This window comes from Calidris pugnax, unplaced genomic scaffold (genome assembly GCF_001431845.1).
Source record: "Calidris pugnax isolate Ruff unplaced genomic scaffold, ASM143184v1 scaffold4, whole genome shotgun sequence".
NCBI lineage: Eukaryota > Metazoa > Chordata > Aves > Charadriiformes > Scolopacidae > Calidris > Calidris pugnax.
The window spans coordinates 4,572,267-4,584,942 of record NW_015090781.1 but is presented as its reverse complement, the minus strand read 5'-3'; the positions used below and the strand labels follow the sequence as shown (position 1 = coordinate 4,584,942).

Below are 12,676 nucleotides of genomic sequence, written 5' to 3'. Positions count from 1 at the left end.
CTACATTTCCACCAATGCACTCCCATAGTTTTCTAGAACCCCAGGAGCAATTCTTAACAAAGGGTGCTGCTGGAAAGTTCTGGCAAGGTATTTTTTCTGTTTAAAAGCATGAAGGTGTAAATCTAAATTATCCAGAGACAAGAGATACATGACCTTTGACCAAGAGAGAAGGCAATATCATTTCCCTTCATGTGAATAAACTATGCATAAATGAATAAATGACTTTCTGAGCAGAGCGTAAGGACTGTAACCTCTCTGTCTCATGTGCTCTACTGGGATTCTAAAAATATCAGGCTGCATATTTATACATAAATATGGCTTCTTAAGAACTTTTCTTCTCTGTTCTGACATACTGACAAAGTTGGAAATGTTTAGAATGTCACAATATTGCTTGCTTAGGTGAAATGGAAGTTGCTGACACTGGAAGAGATGGAGGCCTTTCTCCAGAGAAGAGCAGAAGACAATGAGAAGGTTAAGTTAGAAATAGAAGCCATTTTCCAAGAACTCACTTGGTAATTTTGTTTCTTTTCCTATGTTCAGAGAGTGTGTCAGGTCAGCAAGTGGCTGCCTCTGTACCTTTCAGAAGAGTGGCTTACTGTTGTCACCCATTGTCTTCTCCTAGTTGCACTGGTTGTTGTATGGGGAGCAGGTGGGGCTGCCTTACCCAGCTCCAGCTTCTCTCCTCATGGGACTGCTCTTTCCTCTTCAGTCTGCAGAGCAGTGAAGCGGTTCTTCAAGGGCACCTCAGGCTTCAGGGCAAGTCTCTCCCTCCTGCTGGTCCTTGCCATTGCAAGCTTCCACTCTTCATTATTGCCTCCTCTCCCTTCTGTGTGTGCCAGTGGGGGAGTTTTTGGTTGTTTGACGGTGGGCTCTGGGTTCATTGCAGACTGTGCTCAGAACCAGCTCTTTAACTCCTCCTTGACCTCCCTGGTGCTGTGCAGCCTCCTCACCGTCTCCTGCAGCACAGCCACCTCCTTCAGGAGTTCCTCCACCTGGAGGAACACCTTTTACAGGCAGGTCTGGCCACCTAGCCCTGCCCCAGGAGAAGGGTCCAGGCACTCCCAGTGCTGCAGCCTCTTCCTTCAGCCAGTTCATCTGCTGGGGCAGATGGTGCAGATCCCCAGCCAGAGCTGCAGCCTTTGCTCTCCCACCAGTGCCCACCATTCTGCCTTGAGGGTCAGGTAGGATGAGTACCCTTGACCTGTGGCAGATGGTCACAGACCATCACTAAACATTGCTTTTGTTTTCTGCCATTTTAGGCTGAAGGAGGAGAAAATCAAACTTCAGATGAATTTGACTGTCCAGTTTTTGCTAAAACAAGGACAGGTGGAACTGGAAGGTACTGAGATCCCAGACTACACTGATGCCATTCTCATTAATAAGGCTATTATTGAAGAACTGAATTCCTCTATCAAGGTAATTTACATTATCTGAAGAAAACTTAAGTGTTTTAAACAAATGTGTTGTCCTTCAGGGGCTCTGCTTTTTCTCCACTTTGACATCTAGTTTCAATTCATCACTACACCCTCTATTGCAATCTAGAAGCTATTAAGAATTCTATAATGTCTCCTGTCATGATGTAAAGATTGCAAAACAGGCTGCTTTCTCCATGTTTGATCAATACACCTCAGATGAATGAAATGGCAACAGTTTTTAGACACACCATCACTTACATGCTGTAAATAGAAAATGCTAATATCCTGGGCACCAGTCAGAAAATTCCCTCAAGGCAAACTTATAGTTAAGAAGCATTAGGATTTTAAAAACTAACTACACTTTTTAATATAAGGTGAAATTATATAATGTGATCCTATATATAAAAATTATATATAATTTATATAAGGTGATCCTACTTACAACAGTTCTTCATACTCTCATTAAAGGGTCTTTTCTTAGGCATTCTGGCTGTACAAAAAAGGCTTGTTACTGCTACTGCACAAAGCTTTCAGTGACAACTGCAGAATACCTTACACAGAGCAAATCTCTATTCTGTAGAGTTAAATGCTTTTGCATTTATATACTAGAGATAAAGATGGAGAGAGAGAGGTTAGTTGTCATTTTCTTCATCTCCTCCTATGATCCAGGGCTGTGGCACAGAGGATAAAAGGGAACAAAATTCCACAGAAGGTAACCATCTGGAGCGAAGTGTGGAAGCAGACCACAGTATAGCTTGTTGTCCTTACTAAAATTATAACTTTGGAAGCTTGCCCATCTTGTTGGAAATAATTATTCCATAATCCATAAAGTGTGTTAATGAAGATTAATCTATTTTTTTCAGGCTCAAGGAGAAAAAAAAATTGCTAGCATGGTGGAATGTAAAGAATTCTCTAAAGGGATACTTCAGCTGGAATGGGAACACAAGAAAATGAGAATGCAGATAGAAGATCTGAAACAGAAAGCTCGGGATATTGTAACACTCCCTATTTCAAAAGATCGCCAGCTAGTGAGTTACTCTCATTTATATTTTGACTGCAGATTCTGCTGCCCATACCTGTAAGATCATTTATACCTCTTAAGTCTCTTACTACTATGGAAAAGCCTGATGCCTAATAGGTCAACAATTCAGCTTTCAAAGGGAAGTTTTACTTTTGAGATTGCTCATTGATGTAGTTGTTTGGGATGTTCAGGTGTAAACAAAGGCAAAATTAGCCCTAACTCTCAGTGTTTCAAAATTGGCACTGAGAGTAAGGAATCAGGATTTTGCAGCCAGAAGGAACAGATCTTTTAAATAAAGCACCATAACTTCCTTTTAAGTGAAAGGTCTGAGGTGCCCCCATCTGGTATCTCGTAGAAATACCACTGTACAAAGATGGAGCAGTCCTACAGGAGCCTCACTGGGCCCCACTCTCTGCCATTTGTTGGCCCAGCAGCAGCAGGAGAGGGAATTGTTTGCAAGCAAGCAAGAGCCAGCAGCTGGCCAGCAAGTCAGCAGCCACATAGGTTTGACAAGCCCAGATGGCAGGCCAGAAAACATAGGTAAAGGTTGTGGGAGAGCACCAAGGATAGCAGTGGGAGAAGAGAGGTTGTAAGGGAGGTATGGGATGTAGAGAACTGCAGGGAAAGCTGATGGTTTTGTGGCAATGAGGTGAGGGGCATAAAGGCTTGGAGTAAGGGGTGTGTGAGGATGGGTAGGCTGGAGATATTGCAGGGGGGAGAGCTATAAGGCACAGGGAAAATGAAGAAAGTTGGAGAGCAGGTAAGGCTATTGGAGAGTTGGAGAGCAGATTAGGACACGAGGAAATGGCCTCAAGTTGCACCAGGGGAGGTTCAGATTGGATATTAGGAAAAATTTTTACACTGAAGGGGTTCTTAAGCCTTGGAATGGGCTGCCCAGGGAAGGGGTTGAGGCATCATCCCTGGAGGGATTTAAGAGATGGGTTGCCATAGTGCTTGGAGCCATGGGTTAGTGATGGGTTTTATCAAAGTTAGATTGATGGTTGGACTAGATGATCTTAAGGGTCCCTTCCAACCCTGACAGTTCTATGATTCTGATATTGTAATTCAATCAAAAGATTAAAAGAAAATCCAAATCACCTATTTTGCTCAGGCTTCATTTGTTTTGCTGCTCTCCAAACTGCTTGCTCTCTTCTGAATTGCAGCAAAGAGACTTCCATAACACCAACAAAACAGTTTTCCAAAAAGGTGATGTGACAACACACTGAAAACTTCTTGTAGCAAATTTATCAGCAGAGTGTTGCTGTTAGCTCAGACTTCATTTAAACTGATGAGCAGAACTATTGCCCTTCAGAGAGCGCTAGGCTTGCCCATAGCAAAGGCATATACTGGTTTAGTTGGAATTTGAATGCTCTGAGGGGCTTGAAATGTGGGGTTAGTAGGCAAGACAAAGCAACAGAGATCCCAACAATAGGAACAGGGAGAAAGATGGCTTGGATAAATGTGTTGCAGGCAAGGACCTGAGAACACCTGGAGTGAGGGCTATGAATGAAGCAGTTTGGTGCTGTAGGCAAGGACCCTGCTGGGTCTTCCCTGTTTCTCCTCTTCTAACTAAACTAGAGCAGTCCACAAAATTTTACATGTCGCTTTGGATGGACGGTACTCTGGAAGGATGAATCTACATCTTCAGAAACCTGTCTGCTGCCCATCATGGGTCATACAGCCTGTTTTCTCATTTGAAGAAGATATATTTCAGTAGCAGTGTGCCCAAGAAAAAATCTTTAATAAATTCTCTGCAACTTGAATTACTATCCATATATAAGAACGACAAAAGAAGTAAGAATTACTAGGAAGCCACTTGACAGGAAATAATCACTTTCTTCTCTGGCCCAATTTTCTTGGTCTTTGTTTCCATTAACACATAATAGATAACATTCTTTTTAACAGCTGTACAGTCTAGTATTCACACAGCATCCAAGAATGTCCTGAAAATGTCCATTTATGATAACTAGTAAGCCTTTCCACTGTGCAGAATTCTAGGTTTTTGAGTTTCGTATATTATGATTATCTTTGCAAAAGTGTGGAATTGTTGAGAACAAACAGGCTTAATAAGATGGTTTCTTCCTGTTTTTAATTCTTCAGTTCCTAACTGTGCTGAACTACGACAGCCGCATTGCCCACCGCATCTCAGTGCTGGAGCAGACTCTTGGCATCATGGATGAGGTAAATCCTAAGTGAACCACTCCATCTGAGAGACACATCCTTGGTTTAAATGCAAGTCCCCTCCTTTGTTAGCAAGAGGTGTCTGTAAGGAGTAACTGCAACTGGTGTAGGGATGCTAACTCTTCAGCTAATGCAAGGGCTGTTGGAGCAGAGCCGTAACAGCACACACGGATTAAGATATATATCTCTCCATGTATTTATTCATCTGGCTTTCAATAGTTTCTTCATGCTGCCCTGAGATGTCTGCAGCAGCAGTTCTCTGAAGTCTTTGGAGCCAGTCATCATACATTCATTGTTGCATAGATCAACCCTGAGGAGAGAAATCCACTTGCTCTGTTACTGGAATTAAATGCTTCCTGGACATCTGGTGCAGATCTGCTCATCACTTCTTACCCAGCACTGCCTATAAAAGCCACTCTTCCATTTCTAATGAAGCATTCTTCCAGTCTTTGCTGCTTAATGTTTCTCTCCAGGAGCCTTTTCATAATATTACTCCCTCCCTATATTCAAAATATCAGAGAAACAACCTGATCTGCTGGGTCCCTCATCTTTTTCAATATTCAAATTATGATTAGCTTTGTTTTTAAGTGATACCACTTGATTTTCACCAGGTTGCTCCAGCTGGCATCAGCTTCCTCTTCAGGCTTTAGTATTTACCTTGTCCCTTTGCAGCCCAGGCGACAGCTTCAGCACAACAACCCTTTCTTCAGCAGCTCCTACTGTGTCCCCAGCCAAGAGTGTCCTCAACTCACTGATTCTGTTGGCTTCCTTTCCTCCCTTTGCCTTTCAAGCTTTATCTTTAATATCTCTCTTTCCCTGCCCCATACCTCTGTTCCCTGTCTGCTACTTCTGTTAGAACTCCATGAAGGGTACTGGAATACACTGTGTGTGAAAGACTAAATAAAGCTAAAAGGGGCTACTATTCAAAGCAAAATACATGAAAGTTTACTGAGCTACAGTGCAGTGCTTAAGATAATGGCTTTCCATCATAACTTTGTCTGAACAGCTTTTGTATAATCTCATATATTTGCTTTATTCATTTGGAAATTGACAGCTGCACAAGAAGAACGTGAAGAACCGTCAGAAAAAACTTAAAGAGTTGGAGAAGTGCATCAGTTTAAAAGAGCAAGAAAATTATGAGCTCAGCCTGGAGCTGAAAGAAATGCTTGTCTCTGTTTCAGAAAGGAGGCCCATCTTTGAGGCAGCCGGTGAGTCCCAGTGACGCTCTAAGTCACAAGCAAAGAACATTCAGAAAACATCTCCAAGGCCAGATGGGCCTGTTCTCCATCCGCACCATCAGTCCTCTGTGCACAATTAGCACTGCCCTTTCTACCACAACAATTTAACATCATTTACTTAAGAGCATACCTAGAGATTGAGGCTCTTGTTACCCAAAGTTAATTGACTAAATTGCTAAAACTATGTAAGTCAAAGTATTGTAGTCATTAATACCTTCACTGGGCAACCGGAGTTCACTCTTTCTCAGAACTGTTCAACCCACTTCTTTCCACCCATTCAAAGGGGACAGGGGAAGAAACGTGACACTCAGAAGGCTGTTCACTATTAGGAAAACTGTAGAGATCTTTCCACTAGTTATGGATTTTCAAAATAGTAGGTACCTGCTAGAAACTAAAGGAAGCACGCCCAGGGCCTTTTTGAATTTTTTTTGCTTTATTCAATACTACAAAAATCTCTTAAGCCTGACTGTAAGCCTTTTTTAAAATCCTTGCCTATTTTATACAGAACTTGGCATAACCCCAGGACAGGTCGAATATAAATATAGACTATGCATCCCCTACAAGTACAGGCTAACCCTTCTATCTTGTTTTATGCAGACACACGGCACGTTTCTGAGAAGATTGCAAAGCAGCGTTACCGAGAGATTTTGAAGCAGAAACACCTACGGGGTCTTGTGAAGGAACAGGGAGAAGAGTTTGACATTCTTCAGGCAGAAGCTGAAAGACTGAGATCAGGAACATTCCCTGCTCTTTAAAAATCAAAGCCCAGGTAAATGTATGATCCCATGGTCTTCTCTAAGAAAAAAGAGCTTGGACATCTGCCTTTTCTCCCTGAACTTTTATTTCCACAAACAATTTCTTCTGTAATTTCCTTAAAAATAACTTCAGTTTGAAAGATGTGTGTTTGTCTATTTTATACATTCTATTCCTAGCCTTATCCCCCTTATATTTCAGTCCATGAGATGTTTTTCTGCTGATTTGATTATATAAACTATACACCTCATTACAGAAAACAAAGGGTACAAGAAATTGTAGACTGATGGGGGAACAGGTGTATTTGTATATCCTTAGCCTGCAATCTGCAGCTGTAGAACACTGTGAAGTACTGCAAGAAATCCATGAATTTGCATCAGCCAAAATCCACGTCCATGGCTTTTACTTCATTTTGCTTTTTAAAATATATTTACACCTGTGATAGTAGAGGTGTGTGTTGCTGGAAGGTGGATATATGCTTTGGAATGACCACGTGTGATACCAGGCCCAGCTGCTGCTGCTTCTGATGGCGTACCCACCCACAGCCACCAGCAGCTGCAGCAGAAAAGCGTGTGGAGGAAAAGAAGGTTATCCATGCAGGAGAAGTCATGCTTGGCCAATCTGACAGCCTTCTGTGATGGCAGGACTGGCTGGTAGATAAGGGGAGAGCAGTGGATGTGTAGACTTCAGCAAGGCTTTTGACACCATCTCCCAAAATAGATGAGCTTTGGAAGCATGGGTTAGATGAGCAGAGGAGGAGGTGGATTGAGAACTGGCTCAATGGCCGAGCTCTGTGTATTGTAACACTTGACAAAAAGTCATTTTAAGGAGGAAAAAAAAGCAGACAGAATTCACCACACTATATGCATAGGCCTTCAAGAGAAAATAAACAATTTCAAGTTAAGATTAAAAAAATAATTTTAAAAAGATAACATTTATTGGAGGAAAAGTGAAATGCTAAACTTTTATTCTGCTTTATGATGTTGTATTTGAAGCAATACCATTAGACAAGGCCTTGTTTTTCTTCTTTATTTGAAGAGAAAACACCTTGGCTTTCACATCAAGTAGTAGAATAGCCAGATGGTGGTTGCCATTTTCTTGCCTTCTATTATCTCAGGCTGAGGCAGAAGGCTTAAGAGAAAGCTTTCCCTAAAGACAACTTCTGGACCAATATCTGAAGATGACTGCATTATGGCACATTTCCCTCAGTAATAATTAAACATCTCATTGCAGCTTCAGAATATTAACAACATGAAAATTAGTTATCTTTACTTAACTCACAAAATGCTGTCAGCAGGAAGACATTTGTAAAATGGGGATGTATCTATGAACAAAGAACTGAACTCTTCCCCATCTGTACATCAACAGAAGTGACAATTAATTTGAGCTCATTATTCCAAGACAAGTAAGCACGCAAAGACTAATTAAAGAACGGACTGCCTTCTACCTGTTAAAGTAGGACTTGATTTCATTTTATTTTTATTGAATAACTATTCACTGATCAAATTATCAAGCCAGGTCTTCCAAAACAGCATGACTTTCATCTTTTCCATTAAGTAGTGGTTTTTACAGTGCCTACTGTACACAGCTTCACAGGTATCTCTCCTCACTTCAAAGCATCAAGCCCACTGTCTGATCAACACTTCTTCCATCATCAGAGTCCATTCAGTCTTTTCTGCTTATGCGTGTGTAATTGAAAGTTTTGCACCATTATATCATGCATCTACAAAGTCTTCTTCTGTTCTGCTGTAGTGCAATAACCGGTCCTCTAATCCAAAAGTATCTATCAGCTGAGTGAGACTCACTTTCTTGCCATCAGCAGAAAAGGCTGACTGTAGTTCATACAGCATCAGCTGGGTACTACTTCTCCACTTCACTATCAAAGCCTGCAGTTCAGACAGGTTGTTCTGAAATTGGGACAAAACAAACAAACAAAAAGATTTGTCATTTGCTGAAACGTGGGGGCTTTTGATACCCTGACTTATTTTATAAACATCTTAAACTGAGACAATACACCAACACCACACACACACACAAAATGAGTCTGTGTTGTTGCTTAAATTAATAAGTAAATATTACACTATGAATTCCCCTTCAGAGAATAACTTCAACGTGCTTCTTCAGAGGCTCACCTCACCTTAGATCGATACATCTTAACCAGTTTGAGCCTTCGAAGTAGTTCTTCCTTCTCTTGCACTTGTTTCACCAGCCTTAATTTTACTTCCAGGGACTGTTGCTGACTAAGCTCACCCTGTAGCTCATCAGAATTCTCTGCTGATCCACAGAGACCACTCTGTCTGTCCTGTGAGGGACTTTTGAAACATGTATGTCCAGTGCTGTTTCTTTCCAGGTTTTCAGAACCATCTTGTAATCTGGAACAATCTGTACTTGTCTTTGGCAGGCACTCTCTGTCAGCATCAGCACAGTCTTTTTCTTGAGTGTCTATTTTGAGCCGCTTTGCAACTGTAAAATTAGCATTAAATGAACGTCTTGTTTTCCTTAATCGCTCCCTCAGAGCTGCACTCATTGGCTACAAAAAAAAATAAAATACACAGAACAAACCCAAAGATTTTTGAGAGAACAATCTAATTCTTGAGCAAATTTCAAAGAACTGTTTACCCTGGTTATTATTTACATAGAATATGACATATATGCTAAAATCAGTGTAAAGCCAGACTTCCTAATTCTCTCTGTAGCTTTCACAAACTTAACTTCTGTCCGTCGCCCAGTCCAGTCTGGGGTTTTTTTTCCCTGCACATGCTGGTGACATGATTGTCATCCCAGGAGTTTGATAGGGTTTTGTATGTACTGTATACTTTTTCTTTCCTTTTTAAAAATTTTCTTCTCATTTCATTATTTATTAATAATTTCCAATTTCGTTTTTTTTTCGAAACTCATAAATCTCTTTCTTCGTCTCCTTGCTTTTTTAGAGGGGGGGAGGGAGGGGCCATCTGCATTCTGATTGGTCAATCCCACCAAAATCAGGACACAGCACAAGCAGAAGGCACAGAAAGTTATTCTGCATCCACAGCAACCCAGAAAACTAGGATCTGAGAAAATTGAAGATGGCAAATTAAAAAAAACAAAACAACCCAACAACCACAAACCCAACACCAACAAAACACACCGCAAACCCTAAATAGTATTGAAATTTATTAATATGGCATTTGGGGTATACTACTCCATCACTTTGTATTCACAGCAAAAATCTGCCTGTTCAGAGGAAAGCACACTGAGCGCATTCCTTACCTGGAAAACCTTAGGGCATAAGCTACCTACCTTTAGTCTTCCAGCAAACAGCATCCTCCAACCACTTAATGATTTCACAAGCCTTTTTGTTCCTACAGAGTCACATTATTGGAAAAACAAGTAAGTTTTCATACCTGTTTCCCTGAACTAGTTCCCTGTGGAGCTGCTGTCCCAGAATCCTTTGGAGTATGGCACAAAGACGGCATTTTATCAAGCACTGGTTCTTCCATCTTGAGATGGGTAGCAATTTCTGTTAAAAGACAGAATGAATTCTGTATGGTGCCATTTTCATCTGGTTATAATGAGCCACTTGGCTGCAGAAACGAGTAAAAAGCCCTAATAAATACTAAGGCTTATTTTCTAATTGTTAAGTTCAAGAAGATATCTGCATAAGTTACACAGCTGTTTCATGTGCCAAGCAGCATCTCGCTTTGCAAGTGGCTTTTCTTCAAGAGGATGAATGATGCTACTGACTGTTATAAAGTATCTTACTATGAATTCCATATATTATTTTTCCCTCATTCATAAAGCTCTGGATTTTTTCTTAAAAAGATGAAAAATATTATGAAAAGTCTTACAGATATTCTCTATTATAATTTTTTTTCCTATCTGATATCCTCTTTCAAGTGTTAAAAAGGAGCAAGACAACTTACGAAGCACTCAAGCTCATTATAGTACACCTATAAACCCAAGGTCAGATCCTGCAACATCGAAACAAGTCATCAAAAAAGTTCATTCCAAACAAATAATATTTTCTTAACCTGAATGACCATTACTGCTTGTCTAATGCAAAGGAATAATCCTTACTAAGACAGGTTGTGAAGAACCAGTCCTTTCATTTAACTGCATCCCAAGCAGTGATAAAAGGATTGTGGGGAGCCAGAAGATTTTTATTGTCCACATGTATAAACAATTAATCTTTTCTATAAAACAAAATAATTGGGTATACAAGTCTGTGAAAATAATCCACTATCGCACTTGATCTTTCTGGGAGTGCTGCTTAAAAAAGTAACTACTCACACAAGTAGGGTTTTAGATTAAAAGTAAGCATTCCCAGTTCGCTCAGAAAAGTGCTTTAATTAAAATGATAAGTCACACCTCTCAGCAGGTACCAACTTCAAATTGTTTTGGCAAGGTTTATCTTAGTTTAGCACTTGTGAACCACCTGCTGATGGCCAAAATGCAGCTGGAAAATCATCAACTACACCTCTGTTTACCTGCAAGTTGCAAATAGGACTTTCAAAACAGAAGCCACTTAAAAATAAAATCCTGTCAAAGAATTCACTAGACAACACAAGATTGGCATAAGCAGCTCTCTCTTCAGAGATGAAACACACCGAAGTTTCAGTATGCCAAAACCTTACCAGCCCGGCAAACCCTGGTCTTCCTGGCTCTATTCCAAAGGACACAGGTCCTCATTTATCTTACAAGTCAATATTCCCTCCCCCCTTGTTCAAAATCAACATCTGTTATTATATTAAAAAAAAAATCCAGACTTTTGTAAATAAAGTCTAGTTAATTGGGTATTTTAGCAATCTATCAATTAAGCAGGAAATCCACAGCACCCATTAAATACAATGCAAATCATCATTCTTATTTCTTAATGTAAGCAAGAGCCTAGAACAGGCTACACCATGCCTACGTATATAGTATGTCATAAATATGTAATAAATCTTACCCAGCAGCAAAATAAATTCAAGAGCTGGCTTCAACAGACTTGTTCAACTCTCTCAAAGTAAATCCTGTGGCTTTCTGCCTTTACATTCTAATGCAGATGATTGGTCTTCAAGTGACAATGACTATAATGAACACTTCTTCCAATGGTTTACTAATGCTGTTACTTTAACCCTCAGTTCGGCAGCACATTCAGGTGGATCTCCTACACCCTTAAATCCTTTCCAAAGATCTCAGCCTAAGAATCCTTTACATTTTCAAGCAGTGATGCTATTTGTCACACAGAAAAATCATTCTGCCCAGCACATATGAAAAACTTGGGCTAGAAGGGGGAAAAGACAATTTTGCACTTCAGTACTTACTCAATTTTGCACTTTGGGCAAGTCCCTACCTCAATCTTCCTGCTTCTAGCTGCCTAATGTAACAGCACTCACTCCTTTTACCATCGGAAGGCTGTGTTAACAGTAACAATCCTTCCCTAGCTAATTCTCCACCCTGCAGGGAAGCAGAAAGAAGGCTGGGCAGCCCAAAAAGCAGGGCTGCAGACCCAGGGAGCTCCTTCTGCGGTGAGGCACCCCAGAGGGCCGAGGCCCAGGGAGCAGAGCAGAGTCCCCAAAACCCAGCCCAGGGAGTGGAGCAGAGTCCCCACAACCCCAGCCCAAGCCAGAGGCTGCCCACAGGCCGCGGAAGGCGGGGAGGCCCCTCACGGAGCACCAGGCCCCCAGCCCCACCGCGGCCTAGCCTGCCCCTAGGCCCCAGCTGGGCCAGGACCCGGAGGGGGGAGGGGGGCGTTAAGAAAAGATACAGCCCTAAGAGACCTTCTCCTCTCCCTCCTCTACCCCAACGCCGCTAAGCTGTGCGGAACCGCTCCCCTCAGGCGCCAAGGAAGGGAAGCCGAGCGGAGAGAGCTCCCCGAACCGCCGGCGCCTCAGCGGTTCAATTTCCCGCTGCCGGGAGGAAGGGGCGGGGCGGGGCGGGGGCACTGCGCCTGCGCCGCACCGGGCTACGTTGCGCCTGGTGCGGGGTGCGGTGCGCGGTGCGCGCGGAGGGTGTTCGGGCGGGCGCGCGAAGGGTGTTCGGGCGGGCGATAAACGCGGGTTGGGCGCCGCTGCCTCAGAGCTGAGGGGGCAGAGCAGGGCTTGTGG

General features: G+C 42.0%; 2 protein-coding genes across 2 annotated transcripts in view; one reads left to right on the top strand and one right to left on the bottom strand.

The window, feature by feature from the left end:
* CFAP43 (cilia and flagella associated protein 43) overlaps positions 1-6,750 on the top strand; it is a 46,762-nt gene extending 40,012 nt beyond the window's left edge. Inside the window, exons 34-39 of the mRNA XM_014957599.1 lie at positions 400-512; positions 1,260-1,416; positions 2,279-2,443; positions 4,537-4,617; positions 5,672-5,825; positions 6,453-6,750. Coding sequence (XP_014813085.1) covers positions 400-512; positions 1,260-1,416; positions 2,279-2,443; positions 4,537-4,617; positions 5,672-5,825; positions 6,453-6,610 — 828 coding nt within the window. The 3' untranslated portion in view covers positions 6,611-6,750. The remainder of the gene's footprint in view (positions 1-399; positions 513-1,259; positions 1,417-2,278; positions 2,444-4,536; positions 4,618-5,671; positions 5,826-6,452) is intronic.
* An 875-nt stretch (positions 6,751-7,625) lies between these two features.
* On the bottom strand, positions 7,626-12,462 carry SFR1 (SWI5-dependent homologous recombination repair protein 1). The gene is made up of 4 exons (XM_014958210.1): positions 11,536-12,462; positions 9,992-10,107; positions 8,746-9,138; positions 7,626-8,515 (listed from the first exon to the last, which is right to left on the bottom strand). The coding sequence occupies exons 2-4, from the start codon at positions 10,085-10,087 to the stop codon at positions 8,324-8,326; spliced, it is 681 nt and encodes a 226-aa protein (XP_014813696.1). The 5' UTR covers positions 10,088-10,107; positions 11,536-12,462; the 3' UTR covers positions 7,626-8,323.
* Positions 12,463-12,676: the final 214 nt, after the last annotated feature.

What these genes read in the sequence shown, in the direction of transcription:
- SFR1 (XM_014958210.1), bottom strand. Translation starts at nt 10,087, where the DNA reads ATGGAAGAACCAGTGCTTGATAAAATGCCGTCTTTGTGCCATACTCCA. An exon ending in GAACTAGTTCAGGGAAACAG is followed by an intron (nt 9,139 to 9,991) that starts GTATGAAAACTT and finishes TTTTTTTTGTAG; the next exon opens with CCAATGAGTGCAGCTCTGAG. An exon ending in TTAAGATGTATCGATCTAAG is followed by an intron (nt 8,516 to 8,745) that starts GTGAGGTGAGCC and finishes TCCCAATTTCAG; the next exon opens with AACAACCTGTCTGAACTGCA.